This window comes from Haliotis asinina, chromosome 9, assembly GCF_037392515.1.
Source record: "Haliotis asinina isolate JCU_RB_2024 chromosome 9, JCU_Hal_asi_v2, whole genome shotgun sequence".
Classification (NCBI taxonomy): Eukaryota; Metazoa; Mollusca; class Gastropoda; order Lepetellida; family Haliotidae; genus Haliotis; species Haliotis asinina.
The window spans coordinates 10074488-10090628 of NC_090288.1; the positions used below are offsets into that span (position 1 = coordinate 10074488).

The following is a 16141-nucleotide window of genomic DNA, read 5'->3' on the forward strand; positions in this document are numbered from 1 at the left end:
TTCCCACCCGCACGAAACAGGTATTTATTGGCAGGAAACCTCAGAATCATCGTTGTAAAAACCTGCTGTAAACCCGGAACAAAGGGAAAGGTTTAGATAAAATGTCACTGCATCTGTCATCCTTGATCGTTTTGTGTTGGCGATTACGAAACGATTTGAACACATCTTGACGTTGTTTAGCCCTATAAATACTATGGCATATAATTTGTGTATTGGTGAATAATTCTATCTTTTCAAGAACGAATGACAGTATTATAATTTCAGTTTTGTCTGATGCTATGAACCTTCGAGGTGGATTAAAGTAATGATTGAAGTTTTCTTCTTTATGCCGAAAACATAGTTGTATTTTCCATAAGTGCACATTTTATTTTACTTTTTTACCTCTTTGCTTTGTTTGTTTATTGTCTAACGCCACACTCATCGATATTCTAGTTATATGGGAGCGACCTGTAATAATCGCGCCTGGATCAGACAATCCAGTGAGCGACACCACGAACATTGATCTACGTCACTGAGAGACGACCATATGCATCAACCAAGTCAGCGAGCCTGGTCACCCGATCTGATGTCCATTCTTGATTGTCAGAGTTAGCAAACCATGGATACTGATTCCCTGGAGCTCAGAAAAATACTACAACTCACTCACTCACTCACTCGCTCAACGTTTATTCATGATGGTCCAAGAATAGTGAAGGATTGAAAACGTGGCGACAAACAATACCCGCTCATTCAGAGATTAAGTTACCCAGAGTTAAGTTGATAGATGTTTGGAGCATGTGTGTGTACGGGTGAACATGACCGTGGAAGTTCATACCTCCATTAGCAAAACATTTTTGATTCAACTTCCACGAAAATGGTTATTCATAACGCTCATTGTTTTCACCCATCATATATTTAAATCCTGGGACTAAACCTGAAATAAATATCTTACGTCTGTATATGTGGATGGAGTATAAATAACGTATGCAGGACTTTTTCACATTTGTAATTTGAATGGCGTGAGACTTAGAATTCGGAATGTTTTGTTTCTTATGGTATGAATTCCTTTCCAATGTACACGTAAAAGAATATTTGTTTGATAATTGTATCTTACATATTTCACATTTATTGTGAAATATTCTGTCACTGAGCAAACGAAAAACGTTTCGAAATACCGAACTCCTTTTAGCATGTACGATTATCTCCCCTTACCTCCAGGGGCCTCTGCTATGGTGGTCGGCGGTTGCTGTTGTGTAGTTCCATTGCGGCCTGCATAGAAGTCTGCTATAGTGTTCCTCTTGATAAGCTTCTTATGGTGTTCCTGAACAAGTAAATCTCCGGGGTAGATGTTCATCGCTAGGTCCACGGAGCTCCGACGACGGCGTAGTCGTTCGGCGATGTTACTGCAAGTAGACAAGTCAGACTGGCTACAGTCGACGACAATCGACAACCAGCTGCGTCGTGGCCGCAGGCGACGATGTTGACTTTTCAACACAACTAGTCGAATGACAACTAAGCGCATACACTTACATTTGATGTATTGGATATAATTTAAACAATATATAATCATTTCGGTTTGGCGTATGAAGGAGTAGTCGATCCAGTGCGTCACCCACAAATTGGATGGCTTCGTGAGTGCTGACAACCAACCTCTGAAGTGCGCTTGGACAGGAAAAACTGTCTTTCCGCCTCTGATCTGCTTTAACAGATCTCAGGTGTTCCTTGCTAAATTTGTCACTTTAATGTTCGATAAGAACTAGTAAATCTAGGGAATAAACAGCTCAGGATGACGAAGAAAATATATTTCGTTTCAAGTTGCTTCTTGTAAATCATTCTTACTCTTGTTTTCAAAGCGGAAAGTATGGTTTGAAAACAAAAATCAAAATGTATTCCAGAACATCTAACCGAATCAACTGAGGAGATATAACATCTCTGTTTAGGTATAATTTCATACATTCAATGATTGAAAAACGTAAATTCAGCTGAAGCAGACATCACAGAAAATCTTTTGGCGACATTGATTCGTACACTGAGAAATATAGGAATTTCATTTAGATTTTTGTAAGCTTTTCATGAAGCTATTCTATTTGGGCGCAAAATTCCAGTAAACAATAGCGTCGTAAATATGTAACAGGAATGTAAACCATCAATGGAACCGATCCTCTGAGATTTGACCAAACCCTCCATCCACTAAGTAACCATGCCAGGTGCTTCGGGAGCAAAACGGAGAGTTGCTGATGCTAACAGTTGCTGATGCTAAAACGGGCGCTGATGCTCTCCCCTTCCAGATGTAAACAGACCTTACTGGCTGGTGTTTGTGGAATTAAAGAACAAGACTTGAATGTTTTATTTCTTCATACCGTCTACTAGACAGGAGTCTAAAGATGCAATCAATGCATCAATTATTGTTCGGGTACGGATGGAGTTACATATAAAGTACATACATGGTTTAGGGTTGCAAATTCGTAGTTTCACATAACTGCAATTAAATCACCAAACTGTTAGTATTAGGATTGCGAAACACAACTCATTAAAACTCTAGGTAATCAAAAACCGATGTAAATATTATAAATAAGCAGACATTCAAATCTAATAACAAGTACATGTATATACAATCACTTTTGTACTCTTAAATAATTATTATATATTTATGTGAAACCTGTTATAAAGACACCGTGACAAGTGTGTTCTTGTCAACGTTGTGCTGCTCTTATTTAAACACATTCAGCGCATACGTCGTCAGCGAGAGACGTTCAACATTAGCACGACAATAAAAGCGCATATGAAGAGTTATGACAATTGCATCCACATGGCCTCTTAAGGGAGTATATTATTCATAAATATGTCCAAATGTCCATTTATTACAAATATCGCACTTCTTAGACTTAATCACTCGTATGTCGATGGCTGATTGCTTCTCTCGTCTTCCGTCGGAGAATGCTGACCTTTACGTGAGCTGTGATATATTTACATGTCTGAAAGGTCAGAAATAAAACAAAAACCCAATTGGTCAATCGGTCTTATAACGACATAGTTCATGAAAGTGACATTTGAAGGGAAATAGTTGTTTGTGGAGCATTGTCTGTAGGCGTCTTGAAGGTCCACACGCACCTAGTCGCACACTGAGTCTTTTGTCAGAACACGAACTATCGTAGTGAAAGAAGGAATCGGTGGCAAAACAAACAGTTTTAGTCGTTGAATAGTTTCGACGAGAAGGTCTGAGCTAGACATTAATCTAAAAAAATCCTTAAGATGTTCTCAAAATATGCTCACAGCTAATGGCGTTTAGGTTCGTGAAAGGCATATAGAAGCTGGAAGAACATCAATACATGACATTATCAGATGTAATGACAGCTTCCTTACGTGTATTGGAAAGAAGCCTTATTAATTTCAAATTTAACTTTTTAATATTGATGAAACAAATTGAGTGATGGACACAGGCAATATATATTCTATGTTCCTGGGTTTTCTATCTAGGTAGGTAACTTGCCGTTCAGTGTATTTGTGATTGATGCCATTGGTGGGTTTTGATGTGTTGTAATAGCTTCATACGAACACCTGGTATCATCGCTTCTTACTTATTCATTAGCACACGTTCAAGGTATAATACAATTGTCATGAGCATGGAAAGATATTGTCGTTTGTTTATCAATATTATTGTGATGATGATGATGATGATGATGATGCGCTGTTCTACATAATACAAATGTTCATACATAATATGAAAATATGAAGGCAATAACCGTAACAACGAATACTGTTTCTTATACTAAGATAACTGCATTCTGAAATTAGGAATGCCTAACCCAAAGAAAATTGCACAGTATGTAATTTTGACAACCATGTCATACAAATAACGGAAAAAATGAAGTACTACCCATTCTCAATGACAGGTTCCTTCTTTAGCTGCCTTGGTTTGTTGAAGCTCGCCTTCTGAGAAAGACGTCTCCAGAGGGTTTTGGCATCATTGTAGTTCATTATTCTCAGTTCTAAAAACGTGTGTAGAAGGTCACAAGTCGTGTTAGTTATCAAATGTGACAACTACCAGGCGAGGTGTGAAATTAAATCAAGAATCTGAAACAAGATAATGCTCTTTCTCCAATCCATAAACTGCGCTGAGTGAGGCTATGCAGTTTTTGCTATGTTGTGGTTATTTTCCAATCCATGAAACGAGTGGTTCCTTAATGATAACACTCATCACCAATAATGACATCCAGAAAATTTCACAACGTCATTTCAAGTAACTTCCCATGTTAATACTGATGCAAAGCTTCCTTCTTCTCAAGATATTCACCGGTATAATCACCCCGATGCACGAACATGTTCCCCAAATGAAAATACCAGTTTGTGTCACAGACAAAATGGATAAATCGCAGCGTGAAGGAAATACACAAACCCTTCATGACGGCAACAAAGTTGTGTCACGGACCAAACACATAAATCGCAGCGTTTGGAAAATAGAAAGAAATCCGCTTCAGGGTAACCTGGCTCTGTCAGTGGCCAGAAATATTATTCACAAACATTTCCACCAAAGAAACTCCACCATGCCACATATGCCAAAGTTGGTAAATCAAAGCCCAAAAGTCATCCCAAAGAGAATATCGGCCATACAGTTCCAGAACTCAGTGTGTCACTTGTCTCTTACTGCAGGTGGTATGACGGGGGGCGAGTTGGTCTTCAATACATTCTATTGATATTATGATTACCAGTGCAAATGAACATTCGCTGCGACTGCAAAAGTTCCAGAAACAAATCCTCTTAGAGCCACTGGGTCATCGTCTAAGTCCCACTATATTGCTGCTAATAAATTTGATATACATGATTCGTGGTACTCTTGCTTGTTCGTTCGGGATGCACTCTGGTGTTTGGGCAGTCCTGGGGCTTGACGTAAGACAGAGAGACGGTTGATGGCCAATTCCCCAAGGACGGTACTACAATGTGAGCAGCAGTGAAAACCTGCTACCCATTAAGTGCAAGAATCAATTGGTTTCCTCATTTTCACATTCAAGAAACTGATTCCAGCGAAACTAATTAGGAGAACTGGCGACCGTGAGACTTTTCACAGTGTGTTCATGATCATCTACCAAAAGACAGCACAACAGATTTGAATACAGGGATCCGGTAATAAAAAGCGAGGAATGGCAAAAATGAATTTCCACCATGGAACGAGGACAGAAAACAATTTTGTTCCATTTGAAATGGATTATTTGACATCGATAATTATGACATTGAAAACAGACCATCAGAAAATGTTTATAAAACACGGGAGTTTGTACAAATGCCCGATATACTCGCACAGCAAAAAAGTACAACCAACCAAACACATACTGACGTGTCCAGGGTATTTATTGCAGCTGTCCGAGTTTGACAGATAATTACAGAGACGGTGTGCCTAGATACTGCTAGAACATTGTTCTAATGATGAAACAAAATCATTGTGACAAAAATCCTATTAACCCTAAAGTCACAGAGAACATTAACAGTTTCTCTGGCATTAAGCACCGAGCCCCGGCCACTATCACTTTGACGTTACATGTTGACGGTAGTGCCCGAATTTCAAGGTGAGATTGCAAGGCGACGTAACCCAGTTATCTCCCTTCATGATCAATGACCTTTAGTCTTTAGGCGTTTCTGAACTTCTGTAAGTGACCTGGAGAGTGTTTGCATGTGTCACTAACAGTGGATGCTAAGTAGTGATCAATACAATAGTTGTCATTTAGAACAGGACTCCTACAGAGTGGAGCTCGTAGTTTGTTTACGTGACGGATTGGGTGTGTGTGGGTGCGGGGTGTGTGTGTGTGAAGTGAAGTGAGTTTAGTTATATCCAAGGTTATACGTTCAGATATTTGCCGATTGTACACAGTAGTGAGTAAGTGAGGTTAATTTTACGCCACATTCAGCAATATTCCTGCTGGAGGGCGGTCTGTAAGTAATCGAGTCTGGACCAGACAATCCAGTGATTAACAGCATGAAGATCGATCTGTGCAAATGGGAACCGATGACATGTGTCAACCAAGTCAGTCTGAGTACCCGATTCACGTTAGACACCTCTTACGACAAACATGGGTTATTAAAGATCAACCGGATCGTCACGGGTGGGCATACTGGAAAAAACTAAGACTATGTATTCGAGCAAACACGCACGCACGCACGCACGCACGCAAGCACGCACGCACGGATATATATTCCTTTCTGAATATTCTTAGACATAATAATGATCAGTGTCACAATATTGATATTAGCCGGCTTACATATTCCTGTAAAGTTTCCGCAGTTGCAAACACTTTCACATTTCAGTCCAACTAATTATCGAAAATAAAGAGAACTCCCTGATTGCAGCGTTTAAACATATCAGTAATGCGCATGCATTGTGAAAAAGTCAGAAATGACGTTGAAGTAAAAATACAAGCACAAAATCAAATCGTAGTTGTAAAATATCAAAGAAAATATTCAATATTGCACATTCGTGTGTCTCAAGCGATGTAAGAGAGTAATTTACTTTTTATCACATTTAATAACGATTGGGAACAACAAAATGAGTTGAATAATATTAGCATAATGACACGTACCGTTTTGTTGACATACAATTCATGTCTGTATCGTGCAAGGAGCACCTCTGATATACCTGAGCAATGCTTACATTTCCTGTAGTGTCGTACATGAAAACTGAAGCAATTTGCGAGTAAATAATGCAGGAAAATCAATATGAAAGCGGCTAAATATACCTTGAAGACATTACGCAACCAACAGGAAAATAGGTTGAAATACACATAATTCACAACGAAACCTTGAACCTGGTAACCAATACATACGTCAACGATAAACTGACCATCATTAAACGATCCTTCGGTGTTCATTAACTGACCGACAACGTTGACAGCTTGTTAATAGAGATGAGTGTTATAGTCAGTGATTGCCGTGGTATAAATACCCAGCATGTTTCATTACAGATAATCTATACTCGCTTCAAGAAGGAAGAACTCAGGTATTCAAGGTACAAATATGTGGCAACAAAACAACGTTCCATGAAGACATATATTTATAGGCCGGATTTCAGATTTTGATTGCATTTAATTCCATGTTTCCGTTTTTAGTCAAGAGTCACACGGCCTTTTTTCAACATGAAGTATCCCTCAGAATGAAATATCAATGCCGGTAAATAGACACGCTGTCAAGCGAGTACACATATACTCATTTCGTATCAGTATACTTAAAACTCTTGGATTAAAACCAACAATGACTTAGTAAAGGCACAGTAAGACAATGAGAGGAGTATGTTGAACGAGACTTACCTCAGAACGTGTGTATAGTGATGTGACGTGATGTAAAATTAATGTATGGCGTCTTACCTCGCTCCGTCCCCTTCATCACAGGAGTTGCTAGGTGACACTTCGGGAGATAAGGTAGTGGGGGACACATCGCCACAGTTCTGGAAAAAAATACAGTCATTCCAATCTTGTCGCTTGAAGAGAATCACGAATGGCACTGGATCAGCAATACGATACACATCAGACACAAAGCTCGTGCCTAAATCGCTCTAAAGAAACACTCAAAGCCATTGGTATCGATGTCCAAAGTTCTGAATTCTATCTGATCGCAGATTTGGTATAATGTTATAATAATTTACGCTGTATAATATTGAGATAACAAAACGTGGTTTAAATCATAATATTACCCCCGTGCAATTATGCGTAAGGATCATACTTAGTGATAAATACAGTTTTCAGAAGCCAGATTCGCATTTTAGTGCCTCTAATCCAAATCCATGATATTTTGTGAAGTACATATAATTAAATTACCTTATGAAACACTCAAAATATCTCTAGATTTTTAAGAAAAAGGCAGCTGAGTCTCAACCTTAATTAACACATGCTTGAAGTAAATATTTAAAACAATCCAAAACCAAAGTGTCTATAACATGGACGAGAAATGCATGTTTTGTTTATCAATGCATTAATCTTTGACGAGCAATTCACACAAAGCTGAACATTATAATCACATACTTAACGATATCAGGTTTTCCTGAGTGATGTTGTACATAGTTCAATGTGAAACATGGGATTAGTAATGAAACATAGGCAGGTGGTATGGTTATTCGGACAGGGAAACAATTGTGTCCACGGACACGGGGCAGGCATATGCATACCACTAACAATTCCACTCTTCTAGTTATTGGTATGATGTTCATCCCGGCTGTATGTACTTAATTACGTCTTTCTTTTTCCATGGTTCTCTTACTGGAAATCAGGAGTGTTTCAATGACTTTTCTTATCTGATAATAGAAGCGACAAAACCCTTTCCACGAGGCATCTCTGCTAAGAAGGTCGATTTACAGGTCTGTCTACATCTTGACTTTGTATTTGTTTCAACAGTAGCAAAGCTGTTGTCTGTAAACAATCGCGTTTGGACAAGACAGTCCAGTGATTGTCACCATGCGATAGGACGACAGTGCATGTATATGTATTTTGTGTATGTTACTGGCATTTTAGATGAAGCCTACGGTGGATATGTATATTTAAGAACGTTAACCTTTAAGTAGTGTATTTGTTTTGAACATTTAAATAGTTTTTCTCTTTGATAACACTATAACACTTGGCAGTCTGGAATGGTTACGCATAGTGACCCATATTCTTCAGAACATATTGCTCATTTTATGCAAACAGCTGGTATTCTCGCTGTTATTTGGTTAAATAAAGCGTACCATTTTCTTAGATTCAAAAGTGCATTTCACTAATAAAAATCTAGACAAAGCAAATAAATACAGGAACACTACGTTCAACATAAGGGCACCATAAACACAAAAGATCTTTTCATCCTCTAACTGAATGGGTATGTTTACAATATACCTAACAAAACATTCCAAATTTTCCCTTTAAGCAGAGTTTACGGAAACCGTTAGAAGTTGATACTGAACATCATGCATAACTGCCTTCTCATCCATCGAGAAAAACACGGTCTACGTTCATATTACTGTTCTGATGGTAAAAGCCTCAACCTACAATCAATCAATCAATATTGTTGATCAAAGACGAGTAGTATACTGTCTGTAGTGTTATTAACTTCTGATAATAACGCAACATGCGATGGCGATCGTGACCTTTGAAACCCAATTTGAGCTCGTGATTTATCAGTGTATCGCGTTCATGAGCCGGGTACTTCAAACAAGGGTTTTGTTTGTCGTCTAAGAAATTCCGTTGTCATGCCGAGGTTGCATGGTAAGAAATTTTCTTTACGTCAAATCGACAAATCACTAAGTAAGAGTAGTATTCAAAGACGAAAATACCAGAACCAAGTTGCCTTTAATCGCAATGCATGCATAGGGTTAGACATATTTCTTAACCATATTTAATTAAAACAAGGCAATATTACCTGATATTTCCATCCTTTTAAGGTTTCACAATCACCCAACAACTATGCGAAAACAGTCGAGTGAGCATACGGTTTAGAATGTTTTGATAGCAAATCATGAAAACTTTTGATTCTGGAGTTGGGATCAAATCGCCCCTTTGGGTCTCGGTGATTCTACACAACAGGTTCTCATGTGTTCCTAATAATTTTCTGCTATGGTTAATTTCTGTTCATCATACGAACCAATTCCAGAATTACCAGACATTCTGAAGTGAATCATTCCTTATTTGATGCCTCAATAACTATGAAATGTTTGAAAGAGATTAGAAATGAATGAAATACTGTTTTCTTTGTGCTACATAGCGACCATTTCTGAAAAATGCTGAACCATGTGTGTAGTTACAATTATGGGAAGAGAGACGACACATGGGTTTTTGAAGTAATTTCTTATTGAAAGTCCTGAATCGACACATTCTCCAGAAGGCATGACGTTAAATGGCTGCAAGCGTGCTGTAGTAACCACGTGTCTTGTTCACGTACCATATGGTAATAGAAGGCACAGAGGGACAAACGTTGTCTAGACCTTGCCACGTGAAACTACAGCACGCTGTCGACAGAGGCTAATTAAGGACACGATCGCTGATACATATCCTCGTGCCACAACGACCTCTGCATAAGCGATGCATCCATTTAGCGGTCACTGTGGCTCTCTGACTCGTGGATCTTTTAAGGGCCATCCTCGATCTTTCAGGGAAATTTATGATCAATATCCTTTGATCCATTGATATCCAACATTAGATACAGATTCTCATGGCACGATGGTAAAATGGTTTTCAATTTAAATGTTTGACCAAACTAGAGACATTCTGTGCTCACAGTGATTGAATAAGGTTTTACGACGCTTTAGCAATATAGAAGAAATATGTCTCCAGCGCGTACTCAGAGACAAAGGAATGGAGGGACGAGAAGACTGAGAATCGAATGGATCCGTGATACTAATTATACGTATAGTAAAGACTGGGATTTATGTGCATTTATTTTTATTGATATCGTATTCAATTACAATGTTTAGTCTCTAATTTTTAAGTTAGAATTTATTTTACATTTACATCTCTGTCAGTGACGGAATGATCGTTCCTGAATGATATTAACATGTGGTTGATAACATGAGCAACGAATAAAATCGTAGATAATTAATTGTCATGCCGCCAATCTTTTTCACAGTCCCTTAACCATATTACTGTCTCTACCGCCTAGCCCTCTCTGCAATGCTAAAGCCCTAAATGACGCAAGTCTAGGTTCCCCAAGTTCAAACTCTCTTGTCTCCCGGGGGCTAGTTTTCAATTAAAATGTCTATATTTGTTACAGTCAAAACTATATATATTTAGAGACTAAACATTACTCTGTTATACCGCCATCATCAAAATCCGTCAACGGGTATCATGTGATTATCCAAGCAAAACTAAACAAACGAAAAAAATACTTAAATATGGAAATCGTTACTTCTCAGAAGAGAATTGATAATATTTTTGCAATGTGTAGAAATCCAGAGGCACAAAGTGGCAAGTGCTACGTCCATTCAGCTTAGGTCAGACTATCACGCAAAGAGGACATAATCATAACATTATTCAGTACAAAATGAAAACAACACTACATGTTTAAACACGCGCCAGCAATGTTATCTCAGCTTTCCATCGACAACACATTGACGTCAACGTCATCACGGCCATTTCGCGACAAAGCGCTAACTCCTCAGGAACAATTGTCACATCCGCTGTTTGTTTTTATGATAGGCAAGGCATGCACTCACAGAGTATCGCTTCAGCTTATCCAATAACACTTAACGTGGAACATACGTCATCAACGTTGCTGCCACCCTTCCTACACCTACTTTGGAAGGACTGTTCTTAATGCAAGATCGCTAAACGCTTACATTTTGGAAAAAAACGCACAGCAAATAGTATGGCACAAAGGATCCATTTGTTTCGTCCTTGTATCGTATCAAATATCGATTAGGTATATATTGCCATAGAACATTATCATAGATGCTACTGATTTCATGCAACGTGTTCGGGGTGATCTTCTGAATGAGTTGGTTCTGAGAGCGATGCCGGAAGGATGGTTACCATCGATCTGGTTATGAAGTAGGTTAAGTGTGCAATGTGCACTTTTTGGATATCATCCGTTTTTAAACAAGGTAAAGGTGTGTGTTGCCAGAAGAAATGTTACATAATTCAGGTAAACGTATTGGCAACTGAACTGAACTGAATATCACTCGTGACATAATGTACAAATGAAATTTTGAACTGGCATCTTGGACATCTTGTTTATCACTCGAAAGTGTAATTGTAACACCTCCAACACACGTCTACCATAAACCTTTAACAGCCGTTTTGAATGCTGTTACCCTCATCAAACACATTTGCAGCAAACGTCGCCTAGCCCCTTTAAAATGTTCGTAAAATACACTTGCTCGATTGAACTTCAAAGATTGTAAAATACATGCACCAATGGATGGAGCTGCAGGTTATTGCTCAAAAATAAGGGAAAGGAAGATAAAGTCATCCCACTGGTCTCACAGACTTCAGAAGACGACTCGACATGCATGGATCTAAATATTAAATATTTGACACTTGTCTCTTTTACTCCTGTTTCACATGTTTTGTCTCTAAGAGTAATGACATCAGTATGTGCATGGAGAATTGAAGCCACGTACATCTTGACACTTTTTATCATATATATATATGTATATATATTATTAAAGATTCTATACATATGGCCGTAAAGGGTTCACAATTCCCGCCAGAGCAATGATGTTCTCACGGCATCAGCTATGACGAGGAGGAGACATGCCATGAGGCCTAATTATACGCCTGGATTGCATGATGTTTACTCTGAACTGCACGGAATGGCAGTAAACCTGGAACTACAGCCTCTAGGACAGCAAAGATTGGCACAGCACTCTTCAAGTAGAAGGTAAAGAATTTTCACAGTCTCTCGTGAAGCCGTGGGTAGATTACGTCCCGGAAAAAGAGCAAATGGCCGTCAGTGAAAGGACATCCGAGATGTTATTTCGTCATCGTTTGTGAGCATTAAACGAGCAATCGAACAGTGGAGATCCCTTGGGGGGCTTGCCTTTAGAAAAGACACTCACAGCTGAAAGAGTGCAACTTTGTTAACTCCACAGACAGAGGTGAGTTTAAATAGTTTAATCAATCGTAACGGAGGCATTGGCGGAAGCCATTTCATCATACACCATGGCTCTCAAGAATTAATGTATTTCCGTCTGGCACGTTGGGTTTGAGCCCTTAAAAGAAAATACCGATTGTAAAATTTAGATATGTTTTGGGTTAATAGGCAGTGTTTCACAAAGACAAATAACCGATTCCGATTGACTTTCAACGGGTGCACCTATGACGCAGGATACACATTTCTACTCTCACACTGGTACAATTACTATCTGATAGTGATTCATGAACGCATGCGTATTATTGAGCAGGATCGTGCAATCGACTTTGCTTTTAGCAGATATTCTTTGTGATTGTAGAACATATTTGTGGCTTTATTTTTTAATAGTGAATATAATACTGTTACTACAAAACACAATCAACGACCACTCAGTATTGATCCCGTAGGCGATACAGTTCAATACATTCCACACATTTCCACATGGAGACTGCACTACGATTATTCCTGCAGAGGAAGGGGGTTATTGTTTATGGCATCAATCTGTCACTCCTCTTGATGACAAATGGCGACACAACGTATGTCATAAAGTGATGCACTCAACGTATTGACGTCTCTAATTTCCACGGCAGCGACCTGTGGGTCCCACAGGATGAACTGTTCATCTACTAGAGCTGCCGACGGGACACTGACTGTTATCAAACAGAAAATATGATCTTCTGATCGCTTCATAAAATATTCAATACTTATAAAACCTGAAAGGTTTCAGGTTCCCCTGAATATGTGCTGCTTTTTATGCGTGTTGAGATGCAAGCATGAGATATACTGTCTGACAGCGATGGCCTGCATATAGTCCATAAGGCGACTCTTGAGAATCTATACATTGTCTTGCGGCTGACAGTGAGATCTTCCATACTATCCTACGGGAAACAGTGACAGTCTACTTATTGTCCTTTAGGTACCTGTCAGATCCTACCTATTGTCCATCAGGAAACAGTGAGAACCTATATATTGTCCCCAGGTAACACTTGAGAACGTAAAGACTTTGCCGGATGGTGGGATGGTTGTGGTGGGTGGCTGATGAGGGTGGAGTGTACGACTGTTATTCAGGTCGGGCAGATAAATGGCGAAATGGAAGACAGGCGTAGAAGGCTGGAAGAGGCTGATTTGGTGCTGTTGCCAAATGTGTCCGGATTAAATATTTCTTGACTAATGAAGTGTCACTTACATGGGCATCGGAGATTCATGTCACCCTGATCCCTACGATCGGAAATAATCCTCAAAATATCAAAACGTGCACAGCATCGCCGGTATATATCAAGGACAGATGAGGTCCAGTGACCCCAGCGTTTGTCATCACATACTGACAATCAGTGTATCACTGGGTCACTGCGCTGCGATCTTGCCATGTCTCGTCTCGACAGCCTGGCTTCTTGTTCATGCTCACAACGATTGGCCCGGTAAGCGCATGGAAGATGAAAACTGATAAGCTGTCAGTGATACACCATGCATAGTAATATACAGCCCGATGCTACCATGGAGGCTAGGAATTCCAAACACCTGAAAATTTGATCTGCTGTTATAATCTAATTCAGCCGGAGTCCAAAGAACGTGAAAGTGAAATATTTACCTGAAATATTCAACGGTCCATCAAGATTTCTTATTTTTTTCGCAATTGTTACTATTTGAACACATGCAGAGAATTGAATTAGAATGCGGAATTCATGTGGCCTTTTTCAATATGAGATTCAAATCCAATACAACATTCATCAGTTAGTATTTGCCTCGCCAAGCGACAGCCGCGATAGAACAGAAACCAATTCAATGAATCTAATAACACAAAAGGGTGAAAACGCCTTCAGCATTCAGGCAGGACAATCTTGTCCCTCATTCAATTGTCTCTACAGCAACACTGCAAATTATGGAAGATTATGTGCAAGTTTTTATACTGGAACAATAACCCCTTATAGTCCTGGCGGACATGCCATCATGTTTGGACTGGGGCAGAGGGAGCTTAATTTGAATTCTTTAACCGAATCTTGTCATATTTGGAACAGTTGTTTTTGACATCAGCCATCATGGAAAGACGATGAACTTAATATGCGGATGTTAAATGTGGGAATAAAAGCGTGGGATTCTCCTCCTCAACTTGAGTCCGTGTCGATCTCTAATTGCATTTGCTTTAATTCAATTTTCTGAAAGCATTATTTGTGAAGGATGGAGAAAATGATCCATTTATTAAATGAAATGACTTTCTTCTGTTAGGAATTCCTGATTAGACATGTTTGTTGTAAGCATATCATATTCCATCGGATTAGCAATGAACGGCTGTATTTCTGTGATGTATCGCCTAAGGTACCATTTCAGAATCGCTAATTTTTCCAGACTGTCACTTTTTGACTTCAGCGCCAGTAAGCCTCACGCAAATCACTTTGATTAATCAGTAGAACTTGACATCTCGATTAAGCCAGAATCTTTGGAAATCGAAATTCCCGTGTCAACTTCTTCGGAGCCCATTGGCATCTCAAGTGTACACGTCTCCTGGTCAGTGTGACATGAACTATGAACAGAGACATTCCCAACGCTGGACTACTTTCGTCAAGGTTCTGTTCTTCGCTAATACAGTCTAAAATGAATTTTCGACTTAGGGCCATCCTTTCAAAGATTCTGATCAAAGGCACACGTGTGAGAAGACATTGTCATACTGGTACACCAAGACTACCCATTGGTTCTACCCTTAGCTACATAATTGCAAAATGCCCCTTTCTTTCTTTATGAAAACAAATTCAAAAGTCCTCAAAGGGGAAATGTTAGGGAATTCTCACAATTATCCACTAATCCTGACTGAATTCGTCGCAAGAGGCAAAATACTGATGAAAATTATTTGAATATATTACTGAAAATCAGCGATGACACGTGACGTTCGCGAAAAGGAAAAACATGTCCTGCCTTGGGAGTAGCACCGTCTCTTGTAGAGGAAATCGTAGTTAAATGATGAGACATGGTCCATAAGTCATTCATCTCAATGTCGCACTACTCAAGGTAACTAGTGCGTTGAGAAGAAAAACAGCACCCTCAGAGTACATATATCACGACCGCAAGACAAACAGCATCATTCATCCAACTGCATCAATCTCCCCGTAGGACAAACGACCATCATGAACATAGTGTTTGGTCGATCTTCTTTACAAATGACCGCCAATTGTCGTCCATCGCCTAAATCGGTAAGCATTCAAAAGGAAACAAAAGCTTATATAGATCAGTGATCGGCGTGATTTATTTTACAAGTCAGGAAGGGGGAATATTAAAGACGACCATCTGCGAAGGGACGTGGTTTACCGTCCTATCAAAGTGTGACAAGGCGAATAGTTGTTCCAGGGACAATCGATACAACAATTCAATATCTGTCTGGTTCGACTGGCAACCCGTGTCAACATTGTTAATGTTACTTCTCAGTGACATTCAAATCCTTATTTGAGACTGACGATTGGCAGGAGTTAGTTGACAGCAGTCCTCTAACAAAACCCTAATGATCCACTAATTGTACAGTCGTAAACTGCCATGTTTTGCGGCTTTTTAACTGATTCAGTAAAAGACCATTTTGCATGTTACAGGTGTATGTGCATCA

At 39.3% G+C, this 16141-nt stretch overlaps 1 protein-coding gene across 1 annotated transcript in view; it reads right to left on the reverse strand.

Annotated features, from left to right (window-relative positions):
* Positions 1 to 16141, reverse strand: part of LOC137295787 (rho guanine nucleotide exchange factor 12-like) — a 172775-nt gene that overhangs the window by 35624 nt on the left and 121010 nt on the right. Inside the window, exons 6-7 of the mRNA XM_067827330.1 lie at positions 7329 to 7408; positions 1192 to 1382 (exon numbers count right to left, since the gene is read on the reverse strand). Coding sequence (XP_067683431.1) covers positions 1192 to 1382; positions 7329 to 7408 — 271 coding nt within the window. The remainder of the gene's footprint in view (positions 1 to 1191; positions 1383 to 7328; positions 7409 to 16141) is intronic.